This window comes from Camelus dromedarius, chromosome 27 (genome assembly GCF_036321535.1).
Source record: "Camelus dromedarius isolate mCamDro1 chromosome 27, mCamDro1.pat, whole genome shotgun sequence".
Taxonomy (NCBI): Eukaryota; Metazoa; Chordata; class Mammalia; order Artiodactyla; family Camelidae; genus Camelus; species Camelus dromedarius.
Genome location: NC_087462.1, coordinates 6783253 through 6799846, shown reverse-complemented (window position 1 = coordinate 6799846; position 16594 = coordinate 6783253). Strand labels below are relative to the sequence as shown.

The 16594-nt window shown below is 37.1% G+C and overlaps 1 protein-coding gene across 1 annotated transcript; it reads right to left on the bottom strand.

Moving 5' to 3' along the window:
• Window positions 1-8421: 8421 nt before the first annotated feature.
• LOC105104085 (olfactory receptor 7G1) lies at window positions 8422-9419 on the bottom strand. Its single transcript, XM_010997760.3, has one exon. It carries the CDS (start codon window positions 9417-9419, stop codon window positions 8481-8483), a length of 939 nt encoding a protein of 312 aa, XP_010996062.3. The 3' UTR covers window positions 8422-8480.
• Between the last annotated feature and the right edge of the window lie 7175 nt (window positions 9420-16594).

The following is a 16594-nucleotide window of genomic DNA, read 5'->3' as shown; positions in this document are numbered from 1 at the left end:
GAGCTAGATTATACCATCACTCCACTCCTCCAGGGGGACACTTAGGCAAGGTGAGGTCATATCAAGGAAACTAAGTACACAGTGTGTAGAAAAGATTAAGTCCAAGCTCTGATCATCTCACTGCTGAGCTGAATCTCTCAACCAATTATTGTGAATGCCTCTGGACACTGCAGAATTAGCACTCCCAAACCAAAACTCAGATTTTATAATTTCCCTTTAAATTTGTGATATTTTCATTTTGAAAAATGCTCCAGATCTTTCTCCTGCCTACAGCATTTGTCCATCTCTACCCATGAAGTATTACATAGCAGGTCATGACATCCATCCAAGTGTATGCTCTGCACTACATCTTCTAAGCAAAGATTAGAAACTGTTGCCCGCAGAACTGAGCTCATTGATTTCCCTCATCATCTGTATTAGCAGTTAGTTTTCAGAGAAGCTGAGCAAATGCTAATGACAGTCTATTATCCTAATGGGATTTCTTCCCCTAAAGTGATAGGTGGCATATTATTTTTAAAAATTAGCTAAATGAGAGAATTAAATGCACAGTCTTCTAAAAGATAGCAACAATTTTTGGTCCCTGAAAGACAGAGAATTACAAGATAAGACAGGCATATGATACTTACAAAATAATCAGACATCCTACAAGATAGTGTCTGTAAAGCAGGAGTCCCGCCTAGCATGGGGGAGACAGGAGAAGCAATTGTAGGCTTATTATTTAGTGTATTATTTAGACCCAAACACTTAGAAATTAATCCAGGACCAGCCCTGTCTTTGAGAATGTGGGAAATTGTTCAACTGTGTGGAAAGCTTCAGTGTCCTCATTCATACCATGGAACTACTATAAAACATTACGGGGGTGTTGCAGTGATGAGAAATGAGTAGAGAAAAGGCACTCAGTAGAGTACTCAGCATATGAGCTTCTTGTACTGACTTTTCCTATTTTTTTTTCCCACCATGAACAAATGCATCTGGTAGGTTTCACCCATCAGAAGGAAGCAGTGGGATGGAGCAGGTTGAAGGAAGACAATAGGAAGAGAGAATACTCTTTGCATGACAACTGTAAATTTCAGGGAAGAGCTTTATGAACAGAAATTTCAGCTGAATCCAGTATCACATGGAAAAGTTGGGAAGGAGACAGCAATGCTATAAACATTCATTAGCTATGGACACAGGATGAAATATGCAGCAATTAAAATGAATTAAATAATAGAATGGATTGGATAGACAAATCGATATGTATTATGAAAACATATTAATAGAAAAAAATGTGAATGACATAAACGCTACAGAATTAGAAAACTTTAAGTATATATGGACCATTACAAGTAATAATCCAAAACTCCAAAGCTAAAAATTTTTATTTATAAAAATAAACCTGTAGGACTATTCAAGCAAAAAAAAAAAAAAAGAGATAATAGTAAAGGAAGGGGTGGGTACCCAACCTGTCAACAGTATCAAATTCACACACTTCACTGTCCTCATTGTGGGTGTTTTTATTGCAGTAAATAATGCAGATATATGAGGACTGCACATCATGTGTTTGCAATTCTCGATTCTTTTCCTTCCCCCGGGCAAACCCCTACAAAATATGTTATTCTTCAGCAATTTTTTTTACTGTAATTAGTGTCATTATTCCATAAACAATTGCACTGTATTTCATTTTGAAAACTTTATATAATCAGGACCATACATTACATGTCATTTGCAATTGGCATTCTTATGTAATTTATCTTCTTTGTTGTTGATATATTTAATCCTTCTTCAGTTTTAATTACCACAGTATTCCATTACACTGTTAGATCATGTTTTATTTCTTTATTCCCTAGCTGACAGGTTTTATAGTTAATGTCTTTATCTTATATATGTTTATAACACATATGAAGCAATGCATGGGAGATACCATCGCATTGAGGATGCTGTCTCTAGGAAGGGGAGAATGAGAACTGAGGGGGATACAAAAAGATTGCCTTTTGGAGGGGGAGGATAGAGCTCAGTGGTAGAGCACATACTTAGTATGCACAAGGTCCTGGGTTCAAGCCCCAGTACCTCCATTAAAAAAAAAAAAGGATGCCTTTTGTATGTGTATTTTTTTTATTACTTTATAAAAAGACCTGAAGTTAATATGGTAGAATGTCAACATTTAAAATTTTTGAATGAATTAGAGGATGGTCATATTTTTAAAAAAATTATTATACTATCTCTGCTAGTCTTGTATTAAATACGTGGTAATTTTATGAAGAGAAACTGGTGTGCTGGGAAGACAGCCAACTAAGACTCTCTGTCTCCACTTCTTCCCCTGTATCTTCACAGCTCAAGTACAGTGATAATACATTTCTGTGCAGTGGTATTTGAAGATCCAGGAATGGAAATAAAGAAAAAGCTGACCCCACCAGCCCCACAAGAACTGAAGTAAATGTCAGAAGGTTTTGTAGCAGTCTTCATGTTTGAGAAGGTGCAGATTTCTGCTCAGGAGGATAACGAGCTCTTCCATTTATAGAGACAGCAGGAGACCAGCAGACTGAGGGCCAGGTGAGCATTGATACATTACATACATGAGAACCTGTCAACCAGAAGACGGCTTGCCTGGAGTCCCATGGGACACTTGGTCAAGAACATTTCATGTATGTACTCTGTTCACTTATCATCATAGTTGAATATGAAGTAAAACACCTGTTCTCATTACTAAAACATTAACTAAGGGTGTAAGTTACCTGATTGGCATCAGTGTTGAATGATGCCTGACATGATACCTGGATAATGGAGAGGGAAGATCTGTCCTCAGGAAAGGCAGGGAGACCAAGTGAGACAATGGACTCCCGGTCAAGAAGGAGCATCTCTGGGAGGAGGTGCAGATGTGCCTCTCCTAAGTACGCAAGGGCTGTTGAATGAGGTCACCACAGGCTGACTGTTAACAGCAGGTGTACCTCTGGGGAATCAATATCCAGAGCTCCTTATTAGACAAATATCTTTAGTGCCATTCTGATCCCTGGGCTGTGGATCTACTACCTTAAAGACCAAGACAGGAGAAGAGAAAATGTCTTAACAGCTAACCCCTGATCCTGTGAGGCCAGGTGTACACCATGCATTTTATCCATCTGTTCATATGCACTCTCATTTCAGATCTAAACATTCCTTTTTTATTTAACTCCAGGCTTCTTCATTAAAGTTACAAACAATGGCATTTATCTAATTAATAATATCAGAACGCCTGATTCCAATTTTAAATGTGAAAATATATTTTATGTATTGGGTATAGTAACATATTTTAAAACATAGTTAAGATATTATAAAATTCCAACAATTAGGAGTATTTTGTTTTTAGAATAACTGATTGTTTTTGTTTCTTAATTGTTGTTTTTCTATGTGTCACCTAGCAGAATCTGATCTATTCTCTGTGATCAATTGTAACTGTGGTCAACATATGCAAACTCCATGATCTCCTTTTCGACTTAATAATAATCATCCTTTCTAATTTTCACACCGTATATTCAATGTACATTTTTTCTTCAGATAGAGGGACTTTGGATTGAATTATGGTTCTCCATTTTCAATTGTGTTATGATGAAATACAATGCCAATGAAGGCCACTAGTGTGCAGTTTTGTTCACTGTCTGTTGGAGCTCATGTGATTTAATCCACAGTTTAAGATATGGATGACGTTTCATGCTACTATTCACTTAAATAGATTTTTTCAGGGGCTTCAGTCTTTTCACGTGTTCATTAATTTATTTTCATTTTAACTCTTTTTATATGAATGCTTCTAATCTATGTTTTTCAAGATATATTTTTTGAAATTAAACTTATGACAAGATGGCATTTAAATATCACCATTCACTCTCTTAACAGCAGTAAATTTCAAACACATAAATATTAGCTAAAATATGAAAAGACTTAGCTGGGCTCAAAAAAAAAGATGAAAAATTTCCTTGCACCACCTAAAGAATTGAAACATAAAATGGAAGGTGGGCTGGAGCCAATGTGTATGATTTACATCCACATGTAAGTGGAATACTCATTCAGTTAACAAGGAGTAAAGAATGAAACTGGACTTCTATGTTACACCACTCAGAGAAGTCAACTCCAAATGGATTAAAGACTTAAATGTAAGATCTGAAATGTAAAACTCCTGGAAAAAAGCATAGGGGATAAGCCCTTTGACATTGATTGAGGCAGTGAATTTTTGTATGACACCAAAGCAAAGGAAACAAAACAAAAATAAACTGGTGGATTATATCAGACTAACAAGCTTTTGCATAGGAAAGCAAGCAGCCAACAAAATGACCTTAATCTGACAAATTCCTTACCTTTTCCAAAGTTATGTTGGATGATTGCCTCACTGTGAGAGACGAAGAGAATGATATGCTTTTCTCTCCACTTCTTGTAAAAAATGTGTATATTTATACATATATGTATGCATATTTAAGTTATATAACATGATGATTTGATATATAAACATAATAAAATTATTACTGTGGTCAAGATAATTATGGTATCTATCTCCTCACATAGTTACCATTTTCTTGTGTTATAACAGCACCTGAAATCTAAGGTGAGGCTAGTCCTCAAGCTATCTTGATACCATTTTAAACCTCTTTTATTTGGATCCTCAGTGACCTCACAGCCAAATAACACAGATAATCTCTAGGTTTATCAAGAACCAGGGATGGGAAGATAAAGTGAACTTTATCAACCTTTCTGCCCACCCCACCCCACCCCCCACCATATTCAAGGAGCACAAAGAAATGACAGACTTTTTTTTAACAGTCACACTGATTTAGAACAGGAAGATTTCTACTCAGGAAGAAATGGTCCTGGTCATAGCAGAGAGTGAGAAAAATATTAGTAAATGAGAGGTGTTTGAATATTGGTACAAAGTACAAGGAAACAAAGAAGATGATACAGTTAGGCAGGCGACCCATGGGTGGCTTGGTTCTAATCATCTAATGTATGAAATATCTTCAAGGATCCCCTAGATGGACCTGTACCAAAACATCTGCCCTCATCTCCAAACAGTCACTAAGGGACATTAGGTTACCAGGCTGACATCACAGTGCAATGATGCTTGATATCTCTGATGGGCAGAAGATCTGTCCTTAAGAAGACAAGGGTCTGAGTCTCCTGGGCTGGAGGGGTTTTTTATGGGAGGAGGAAAGGACTGTTGATTGAGATGGTCACAGGCAGACTGCAGTCTTGAACTCTTAGAGATTCAATTTCCAAAACTCCTCATTAACCAAGCAATTGTCACTGTGATCCCAGGACAGTGCACATCCTTAAGGTCAAGACTCTATATGGGAAGAATTCAATTCAAGAGGGCTGGTTCCTTTACCCCATGAAGCCAAGTGCACACCATCCACTTTTCTGCATCTGTGCCTGTTTATGTCCATTTCTTAATTTTTCATAGATTTGTAAGAAGTTACAACATCAAAAGACTCTCAACTATGTAATCATAAGAAGTATGCCAGCTGATGAAATAATTTTTACACCTAGCAAGTTATCACTATAAACAACATGTTGATGATGATATGGATCTCCAGAAGCTTTTAACATGTTTGTAAATTGATTCAACCACTTAGGAAAATTCTTTGGAACTACCCAAGGGAGAATATGTATTTCCTTTACCCAATAATTCCATCACAAGTATAAAACTCTCTCTCATTTCTACCACGAGGCATATAAAAGACTATTCAGATTCACTCATTACATCAGAAAACAAGCTACAAGCAAACAGAATTTCCATCAATATCATAAAGAAATCTACTTAGAAAGGCATTCATATGTAATGCAACTATATCAGAAGATTAGAATTATGGACTGATACACCCCAAAACATGATTAAATTTCCCAAATGCAATATTGAGAAAAACAGTCAGGACAAAAAATTCAAACACTACAATTAACATTGTCACAAGCTGGAATACATACAAGTGTGATTTTAAAAAAAAGGCAGTTAATCCCATTGCCACTTTTATGGTACAAATATGATCAGAAAATGGCAAGTTCATAGGAGTCAACCTAACAGGAGGACATCAAAGGACAGGATTAATAATAATAAAAAAATCAGGATTCTTTTGTCAATGGGAGAAGAGGGTGATAACTAATGGGAGAAGCGTCGCGTTCTGTAACGATGGCACTGATGTAGTTTTAAGTTCAGGGTAGGTTATTATGATATTATGTTACTGTTCTTGCACACCTACACATAGATTAAGCACTACTTTGTATATGATGTTTTAACAAGTAAATTGAGGAAAAGCCCTTCCATATTCCTAATTCTAAATATATTTCCCATGTCTCCCCAGAGGTTCAAAGTCAGTAGTCCTTGGTGGATGCAGGGATACCTCAATATGAACAGAGGTCTCAGGTGAGTCATCTCTGCAGCTGTTCTGGGGACGTCAATGGAGGAAGCTCTGCACTGGAGTTAACAGGAGTGCCAGGCAGGGAGCTGTTCCCCAGATTTGGTGCTGAAAATGAAACCACCCCTCAACCTCCAACGAGCAGAAGGTTCTTCACCCACTCCTTTGACTTGACTCTCCCTTGACATCCCCACTGTTTTCACGCCCTCACTCACAGAGATGATTCTGACTGTTAGCCTCCTGTTTTTGTGCTGCTGGGGAAGGTGATCCAGCTAATCTTGTCAACTTCCCTTTTCTCCTCTCTTGTCTTATTCTCAGCATCTTCTTGTCAAAGGAGAGTAGTTCTCCAGAGAATAACTTTTGTAATAAAGACATGTTTAAAAGTTTTGCATGGAAGCCCTAAGTCTACTCCCCATCTGCTAAGTCATCTGCAATACAATTATTTTATTGTATGACATTTCTCTGTGTGGACTCCACCAGAGATGTGTAAGAAACAAAGCAATTTAAGGTGACTAAAAAGAGAAGCAAACACTCAGATATATTCTTTTTTTTTTTTTACTGCAGTATAGTTGATTTAAAATATTGTCTTAGTTTCTGGTATTAAGCAAAATTATTTATTATATATACTCTTTTTCAGATTCTTTTCCATTATAAGTTATTACAAGATATTGAATATTCCCTGTGCTACACAGTAGGCCTTTGTTGTTTATCTGTGTATATACAGTAGTGTGCAGATACATTCTTAAAAATTAGTCGATGAGAAGATTTCAAAGCAAATAAGATGCCAGAAGTTTACTAACCTTTGCCTGGCTCACCGAATAATTATTTATAATATTAAGCAGATCAGAAGAAAAAAGCTGATAAATGTAACAATAAAAGAAAACAACTCTAATTGCTGAATCAAATGGTAAAAATACATGAAACCAACAGGATTATAGGACTCAAGGATATAGGAATGACATGAAACATGATGATACTAGTCAGATTTTATTGAGGCATTGTCCTAAGTGTTTGGAATCCTTGTGGAGATGGACTTCTCAGCAGTAATTACACTACATACAGCAAGCATAAGACGATCATACTACACTTGATCTTAGCCAAAAGGCCGAGAAGCGATAAGACGATCATAGTAACCATTTCCCCCATATCAGGAATTAAATTAAGGAGGTGGTATATGATCCTGTTCTCAGTGATAAGATTGAAGGTAATACCTTATGGGTGATGCCATGGAAATATCTACTATAAACAGAACCTCAATTAACAAAAGACCCAGGGAAGGAGGCAGTCTTATTTGTCTCTGAGAATCATGTCTAGATATGATGCCTGTATCTGTTGTAGCCATCTGGGTCCATGACGGGAGTCAGCCCTATGATTAAGTCATTTAATGAAAGAACAAATGAATCCTTATTCTCTTGCTCATGCACATTTCCTCCTTCTGAAGTCCTTGAAAGAAAACTATCTTTATTGTTTGAGCAGAAAGTCAGGATTTCTTTCTCTTAGAGAGAAAGTCTTCTCTACTGATCAAGCTCAAAAACCTCACAATTATTTCAAACCACTGAGATAATTTTAATCATGGCAATTTTACAGATGGTGAAGCTAAGTATTATGGATGCAAATGTTGCCCCACACATGTTCATTTTACCAGTGACCAGCCTCAGGACTTCCTGAAGTGGGGTATGAAAGATCAACCACCATGTCTCACAGTAGGCTGAACTCTGGGGTGTGACTCACACGGTGCTATCCATGGAATCAGGCAGAATCTAGTCTCAGCTATGATTATTGTCTTGTTTAAATCCTTCCCTTGACCTATCCACCTTTACCACTTCCCTTGTGATAAAATATACTCCCTCCAAAATTACTATACCAGGAACCTCTGCCTCAGAGTCAGCCTCTTTAGACCCTAACCAAAAACCTTATCTTAGAGAATGGAAATTTCATGTCATACATGATACAGCTAGTAACAGTACAAGTTGAGTTTCAACCCTAAGTTAACATGCACTTAGCCTTCATGTTATCTATTCATTTAAGTAGAAATTGTGATGGAAGGGTCAGGCACTCTAGCTCATTAGTGTTCCTTAAACTTCGATTCATTCTAGTGAACCCATCCCAAATCTGATGATGACAAAATCACAGAAAACAAGATACTCTACCAATGAGTCTCCTCAAAGCTCCCTTCATGTCTCTGTTCCTCAGGCTGTAGATGAAGGGGTTCATCATGGGAGTGACCACCGTGTACATCAGTGAAGCCACTGCAGTCTTCCTGGAAGAGTCAGTAACTGCAGAACTGATGTACACCCCAAAAGCTGTCCCGTAGAACAAGGAGACAACTGAGAGGTGAGATCCACAAGTCGAAAAAGCTTTATACCTTCTAACTGATGATGGCATTCTTAAAATAGAGGAAACAATTTGAATGTAAGAGAAAATTATTCCAGAAAGAGGAACACCACCAAATACACAGGCTGCAAAATATATCAGGATGTTATTGAGGAGGGTATCAGAACATGCAAGTTTGATGACCTGAACAACTTCACAGAAGAAGAGGGGGATCTCCAGGTCTTCGCAGAAGGACAGTCGCAACACCATCAGACTGTGGAGCAGGGCGTCCGCAGTGCTAATGAACATGGAGAGCAGAACCAGCAGAACACAGAGGCGAGGCTTCATGATGACTGTGTATCTCAGCGGGTGACAAATAGCCACATAGCGGTCATAGGCCATTGCTAAAAGGAGAAAATTATCCCATAAAACAAAAGTCAGGACGAAGCAGATCTGAGTGAGGCAGCCTGTGTACGTGATGCTCTGAGTCTGTGCTTGGATGTTCACCAGGATCTTTGGCAGCAGGGTTGTGCTTAAACTGATGTCAGTAAAGGACAGATTGGAGAGGAAGAAGTACATGGGCGTGTGGAGGTGGGAGTCAGAGAGGACAGCCAGGACAATGAGCAGGTTTCCCAGGACCGTGACCAGGTACATGGATAGGAACAGTCTGAAGTAGACGATCTTTAGTTCTGGATCCTCTGTCAGTCTCAGGAGAAGAAATCCTGAAACATCTGTTTGATTTTTGGGTTCCATGTTATTGGTAAATCTGATGAAAAAGATGTGGTAAAAAAAATCAATGAAATGTGTAGTCCGTAGAGAATGAGCAGGATTATCACAAGAGGCAAAGAGCATTTGGGGAAGGAGACTAACAGAAGGAATAAAAAAAGGAATGCCTTCTCAATGCATATTTTTCTGTTACTTTAAAAAAAAAACAACCTGAGACTGATATTTCAGAGGATGAACAATGAATTCTAGACATGTTTAAGACTTGGTTGTATTTTTCAGTTATATTATCTGTGCTCTTAAGATTATTTAAAACACTTGACATTTTGTAAAGAGATACAGATAGACTAGGGAGGCATCTGAAGATTCTGTCTGGGTGCCCAGCGACACCAGGGTCAAGCAAGAGAAGTAACACACAGGTATGTCAGCAACCAGGAAAGACAAAGTGAACTTTACCAACCTTTCTGCCCACTCGCGCCATCACAGGAACACAAAGAAACATCAGAAATTCCTTTAAAAGCCACTCTGTTTTAGAACAAGCAGATGTTTACCCAGGTAGGAAAGGTGAAGGTCATAGTAGAGAGCACGATATTAGTAATGAGTTGTGTTTAAGTATTGGTGCAAAATACAAAAAAAAAAAAGTGTGAACATGACATAAGTTAGGCACTGAGACCTGGTTCTAATCATCGGGTGTATATACTCTCTTTATAGCTTCCCCTGGATGAAACTGTAGCAAAAGAGCTGTGCTCATTTCCAAACATTCACTAAGGGACATAAGGTTACCCGGCTGGCAGCACAGTGGACTGATGCTTAACTCTCTGAGGTACCACACGGAAGGTCTGTCCTTAGGAAGGGCAAGGGGTCTGAGTGAGTCACCCAGCTCCTGGGCAGAAAGGACCAATGTAGGAGTCTCAGGTGTGATGCTTCTTTCCTGGGAAAGGACTGTTGATTGAGGTGGTGGTCACAGGCAGATTGCAGTCTTAAACCCTAGAGATTCAATTTCCAAAGCTCCTCATTAACCAAGCAATTAATTGTCATTGTGATCTCAGGACAGTGCAAATTCCTAAAACTAAGACTTTAAATGGGAGGAATTCTGGATGGCTTCTTCACTTACCTTGCAAGGCTAAGTGTCCACTTTTCAGGGAAAAACACAAATGTTTTTATAAAATCTCAGTATATTTAGTTAGATTTGACGCAGTATCTAATAGGTGGAGATGGCACTCCATGCTAATGTCAATTACAATATTTTTCATCTTTAAGGAATTCAATATTTTCATTTGTCTATCAATCTATTGCCTTTATTGTTCACTGCTATCTTATGAACTCTGTTAACCTACAATTTTCTTGATATATTAAAACTGACATAAGACCAGATGGAATTGTAATGTCACCCCTTACCATCATCTTAACTTCATTTGCTTCAAACACATAAAATAACAGAAAAATACAAAAGACAGAGATACAAAATTTTAAAAGCAAAGGGCACAGCTGGAAGTTTGTTCTCGAGAAATGGGAGTGAATACGAGAGTTGTGGACACCATCTGGACCATTACTGTGGACTTAGAACAGCAAAAAATTTCAAAAGAAGCCTCCAAGGCAGAACTGAACCAAGGTACAAGATGGTTTGATGGCCGGATTTTTAATACTTTTAAAATCACTGAGTAGCAAAGATGGAATTCAGACGGAATTAAAAGCTAGAAAACTGGTGACTGGGAGAGGCAGCTGTGAATCTGTTAGAAGATAAAGGGTGAGCATATAAATGGAAAGCATGTATAATGGAAAAAACTTAGCATTAAAATAAATCCATAGTTCAAGTTTTAATTACAGAGGAAGAATATGATTCTAAAATTTGCTTAGCCTACCAAACCAAGAATCAGATCATCAATTCACTCCAGGATAAGAATTTTAAATAATTATTTGATTTTACATGGGACTTCTTTCACTCATAATAATGCCTTTAAGAATCATTCAAGCTGTTGGCCGTATCAACATCTCATTCCTTTTAATTGCTATCTTCCATTATAATGATATACCACAGTTTCCTTATGCATTTCCCACAGAACTACATGGGGGTTGTTTTTGTTTGGGGAAATTATGAATAGAGCTGCTATAAGAATTCACGCACAGATTGTGGTAATGTATGATCCCATTTATAAGACATTATGAAAATAAAACTGTAGTGATAGGGACAGATCAGTGGTTCACAATGGCTCACAAAGACAAAGGGGTGTGCGACTGCAGAGCAGCACAAGGAAGTTTACTGGCAGATGATGTAATTGCTCTGTATTCTGATTGTGGTGATGATTATAAGAATCAATACATGAGTTAAAAATACAAAGAGCAGTACAGAATATGTGCATTTTACTGTATGATAGTTTTAAAAATAAGGTTTTTGAAGATTAAAACATGAGTACAGATAGCACTCAAAGATGAGAGGAAACTGCACTTAGAAATAATTTTATCCTAAAAACTGTTTAAAATAAAGATTCTAAGGTATGTTTACACACCTTTATTCATAGCAGCACAGTTCACAATAACCAAGAGGTGGGAGCAACCCGAGTGTCCGTCAGTGGATGAATGGATGAACTAAATGTGTTATATGCATACAATGGAGCATTATTCAGCCTCAGAAAGAAAGGCGATTCTGCTACGTGCTACAGCATGGCTGAAACTTGAGGACAGTAGGCTAAGTGAAACAAACCAGTCGCAGAAAGACAAATTTCACTTATCTGAAGTATCTAAGGTACTGAAATTCATAGAAATGTAAAGTAGAATAATGGTTGCCAGGGGCTGGGAAGAGGAGGAAAAGGAGAATTGCTGTTAAAGGTAATAGATTTCAGCTTTGCAAGTGGAAAAGTTTCTTATACTTAACACTACTAAATTGTCAAGTTAAAAATGGTTAATACGGTGGGGAGGGTATAGCTCAGTGGCAGAGCGCATGCTTAGCATGCACACAGTCCTGGGTTCAATCCCCAGTACCTCCTCCAAGTATAAATAAATAAATCCAATTACCTCCCCCCAGTAAAGAAAAAAGGGAAAAAATCATATAAAAATATTAATTTTACCAAAAAATGGTTAATATGGTAAATTTTATGTTACATGTATTTTAACAGAATTTGTAAAGGTTATATAGATCAATAAACAAATATTGTAAAATATTAACTGTTGAATGTAGGTCATGGGTAAATGGGGGATCACTGTATCATTCTTTCAACTTCTCTGAATGTTTCAAAACGTTCACAATCAAAAATTGAAAGAGAAAAAAAGACATATATTGCATGATTCCATTTATATGAAATATCTAGAGTAGGAACATTTATAGAGACAGAAATAGACTAGAGGTTGTCAGGGACTGAGGCAGGGGGAGAGTTTGAAATGATGAAAACCATGTGGAAACAGATTGTGGTGATGGCTGCACAACATTTGAATGCAATTATGCCACAAAACCCTACATTTAAAAATCATTAAAATTGCTAATTTGTTATATATTTTACTACAATTAAAAAAAAATAGACCGAGCATCTGAGAGACATTTTATACTCCTTTTATAGAATTTCAATTCTGACCTTCCCAATTCCAAAGTAGTAGATTCAATATTTTTTCCACATTATTATTGACTGTTCATTGAAATTATGGTCCTTGGTTATCAATATTGTTGCAGTAAGCAGTGAATTATCAGAGAAGCAGTCAAATTATGACACAACGTACCATGTGGCTGTAATCAACAGGGCTTCTTTGTTACCATGTAAACTTATTTTTAGCTGACAGCTATGCTGCAATGATTAATACATGTTATACTGGCTCCAGGATAAATAAAAGAACTATTGAGCAGAAGACAGAGCCTAGAAAGAAACCAATACATAAATGAGCAGTTTATGAATAGACATAAAAATGAATTTGGATCCTGCTTCACATCAAAGGGAAAACTAAATTCCAGGAGAATTCATACTTCGAATGTAAAGCTAGTACTGCAAATTCTTCTACCTGAGATACTATGGGTTTTATAAACAAGGCCTATTAAGTACAAGCCATTATGGAAAGTACTGACAACCTATAAGTCCATAAATTAAAACAAAGCACTTGTGTTCATCCAAAAGAAAACAGTACAGAATATCCAAAAAGAATTCATACACTTCAGGAAGAAATTTGCAATGTGCAAAACTAACACTAATATTCTGATCATGTAAAGAACTCATGAATTAATAAGAAAAAGATCAAGAGCTCAATGGAAATATCACAAATAGATATTTAGCAGAAAGGAAAAGATACATGTCAAAAGACTGTCCACTGTATAATAATAAGAGAGAGGCCAGCTGACAAATCATTTTCACATGCAGTAAATGGTCACTGTAAGTGAAAAGGTGTTACTGATGATATGGATGATAGAAACTTTTCATGTGTGTGAAAAATGGCTCAGCCACCTAGGAAAACTCTTTGGAACTACCCCAAGGAGAATAAGTATTTCCTTTACCCAATAATTCCATCACAAGTATGAAACTCTCTCATTCCTACCACGAGACACATAAAAGAATAATCAAACAGATTCATTCATGATAGCAGAAAACTACTTACAAGCAAACAAAATTTTCAGTAATATCATAAAAGATATCTATTTTGAAAAGTCACCATACATAGTATAAAAATGCAGAAATTTGGAAATTAATTATGTACTGATATAACCCAAAACATGATTAAATTTCCCAGATGCAATAATGAGAAATCAATCAGGATATAAAAATTCAAACACTACAATTAAGATGTTAACAAGCTTGAAAAGAGGCAAATTTATAAATTGCCGAGGAATACATACAGGGGTGGTAAGACAATGGCTGTTAATCCTGTTGCCAAATTATAGTGCAAATGTGATCAAATAATGGTAAATTCACAGGACTCAACCTAATAGAAGAACATCAAAGAACAGGACTAATTTAAAAATTCAGCATTGTACTTGTTACTGGAAGAGGGTAATGTAAGCAAGAAAACAGTTGCATTCTATAATGAGGCATTTCATTTTTAACTTTGGATTAGGTATATGTATGATTATTATGTCACTATAATTGCAGAATGACACATAGATTTTAAGCACCACTTTGTTTATGATATTTTAACAAGTAAAACTGAGGGAAGGCTGTACCGTATTCTTAATTCTAAATATATTTCCCATGTTCTTTTACTATGAAAGTCATCTATCTCAGACTCAGAGGTCATCAGAATCTCACAAACTTGTAAAGCTTACTAAAAACTCTGTCATTCTTCCCAAGCTCCCCAGAGGTTCAAAGCCAGTAGTTCTTGCTGGAGGTCAGGGATACCTCAGTATGAACAAAGGTCTCAGGTGAGTCATCTCTGCAGCTGTTCTGGGGACGTCAATGGAGGAAGCTCTGCACTAGGGTTAATGGGAGTGCCAGGCAGGGAGCTGTTCCCCAGATTTGGTGCTGAAAATAAAACCACCCCTTACCCTCAATGAACAGAAGGTTCTTCACCCACTCCCTTGACTCTCCCTTGACATCCCCACTGTTTTCACGCCCTCACTCACAGAGATGATTCTGACCGTTAGTCTCCCATTTTTGTGTTTCTGGGGAAGGTGATCCGGCTAATCTTGCCAACTTCCCTTTTCTTTGCTGTTGTCTTGTTCTCAATATCTCCTTGTCAAAGGAAAGCAGTTCTCTATAAAACAACATACCTCATAAAGACACATGAAAAAATTTTGCCTGGAAAACCTTAAATCTACACCCAATCTACTAACACATCAATGATATAGTTAATTTTATTCAATAATGTTTCTCTGTGTTGACCCTACCAGAGATATGTAAGGAACACAGCAATATAGGATGATGAAGGAGAGGAGTGCAAACTCAGATACATTCTTTAAAGCAGGCAAAGAGGAGATTACAAAGAAAAAAAGATGCCAGGAGATAACAACCTTCACTCTACCTACCTAATAATTATTGATATTTTGATATTATTTAGACCAGAAGAAAAAGACTGACTAATATAATAAAAGAAAACAAATCTAACTGGTGAAGCAAGTGGTAAAAATACATGAAATCAATAAGATTATAAGACCTAAGAACATAGGAAAGATATGATACATGGTAATACTAGTTAAATTTATTGAAGCATTGTCCTAAGTGATTATAGTCCTTATGGAGGCTCACTTTCCAGCAGTAATTACACCACATATGAAAAGTGTAAGACTATCTTACTAATTATTATCCCTGTACTGGGAATTAGATTAAGTAGATGGCATATGACCATATTCTCAGTGAAAAGACTGAAGGTAAAACTTTATGCGTGATGCCATGGAAATGTCTATTATAAATAGAACCTCAATTGACAACAGACCCGGAGAAGGACAGTCAGATTTTTTTCTGTTTTTTGTCTCTGGGGATCATGTCTAGATTTGAAGCCTGCATCTGCTGTAGCCATGTGGGTCCACGAGGGGAATCAGCCCTGTGATGAAGCCCCTTCAGGAAGAAATGAATGAATCCTTGCTCTACTGCCTAGGCACATTTTCTATCTCTGAAGTCTTGGTAATGGATAACTACCTTTATTGTTTGAGCATATTAGAGCCTAGAAATCTTTCTCTTATTAAAAGAAAAGCTTCCTCACTGATCAGGTTCAAATATCTCACAGTCATTCCAACCACTGAGGTAATAAAATTAATCATGACAATTTTACAGATGGTGAAACTGAGTATTGTGGATGCAAATGTTGCTCAAGACATGTTCATTCTACTGGTGACCAGTCTCAGGACTTCCTGAAAGATCAGCCACCATGTCTCACAGTAGGCTTAAATCAGGGTGCAGGTCACAGGGTGCTATGTCTGGAATCAGGCAGAGTGGAGTCTCAGCTATGATCACAGACTTGTTTAAATCCTTTCCTTGACCTATCCACCTTTACCACTTCCCTTGTGCTGAAAACGTTCCCCACAAAATTACTATACCAGGAACCTCTGCCTCAGAGTCAGCTTCTATACACCCTAACCAAAAAACCATCTTAGAGAATGGAAATTTCATGTCAAACATCACACAGCTAGAAAAAGAACAAGTTGGGTTTCAACCCTAAGTTAACATGCACTTAGCCTTCATGTTATCTATTCATTTAAGTAGAAATTGTGATGGAAGGGTCACGCATTCTAGCTCATTAGTGTTCCCTGAACTTTTATTCATTCTAGTCAACCCATCCCAAATTTGATGATGACACAA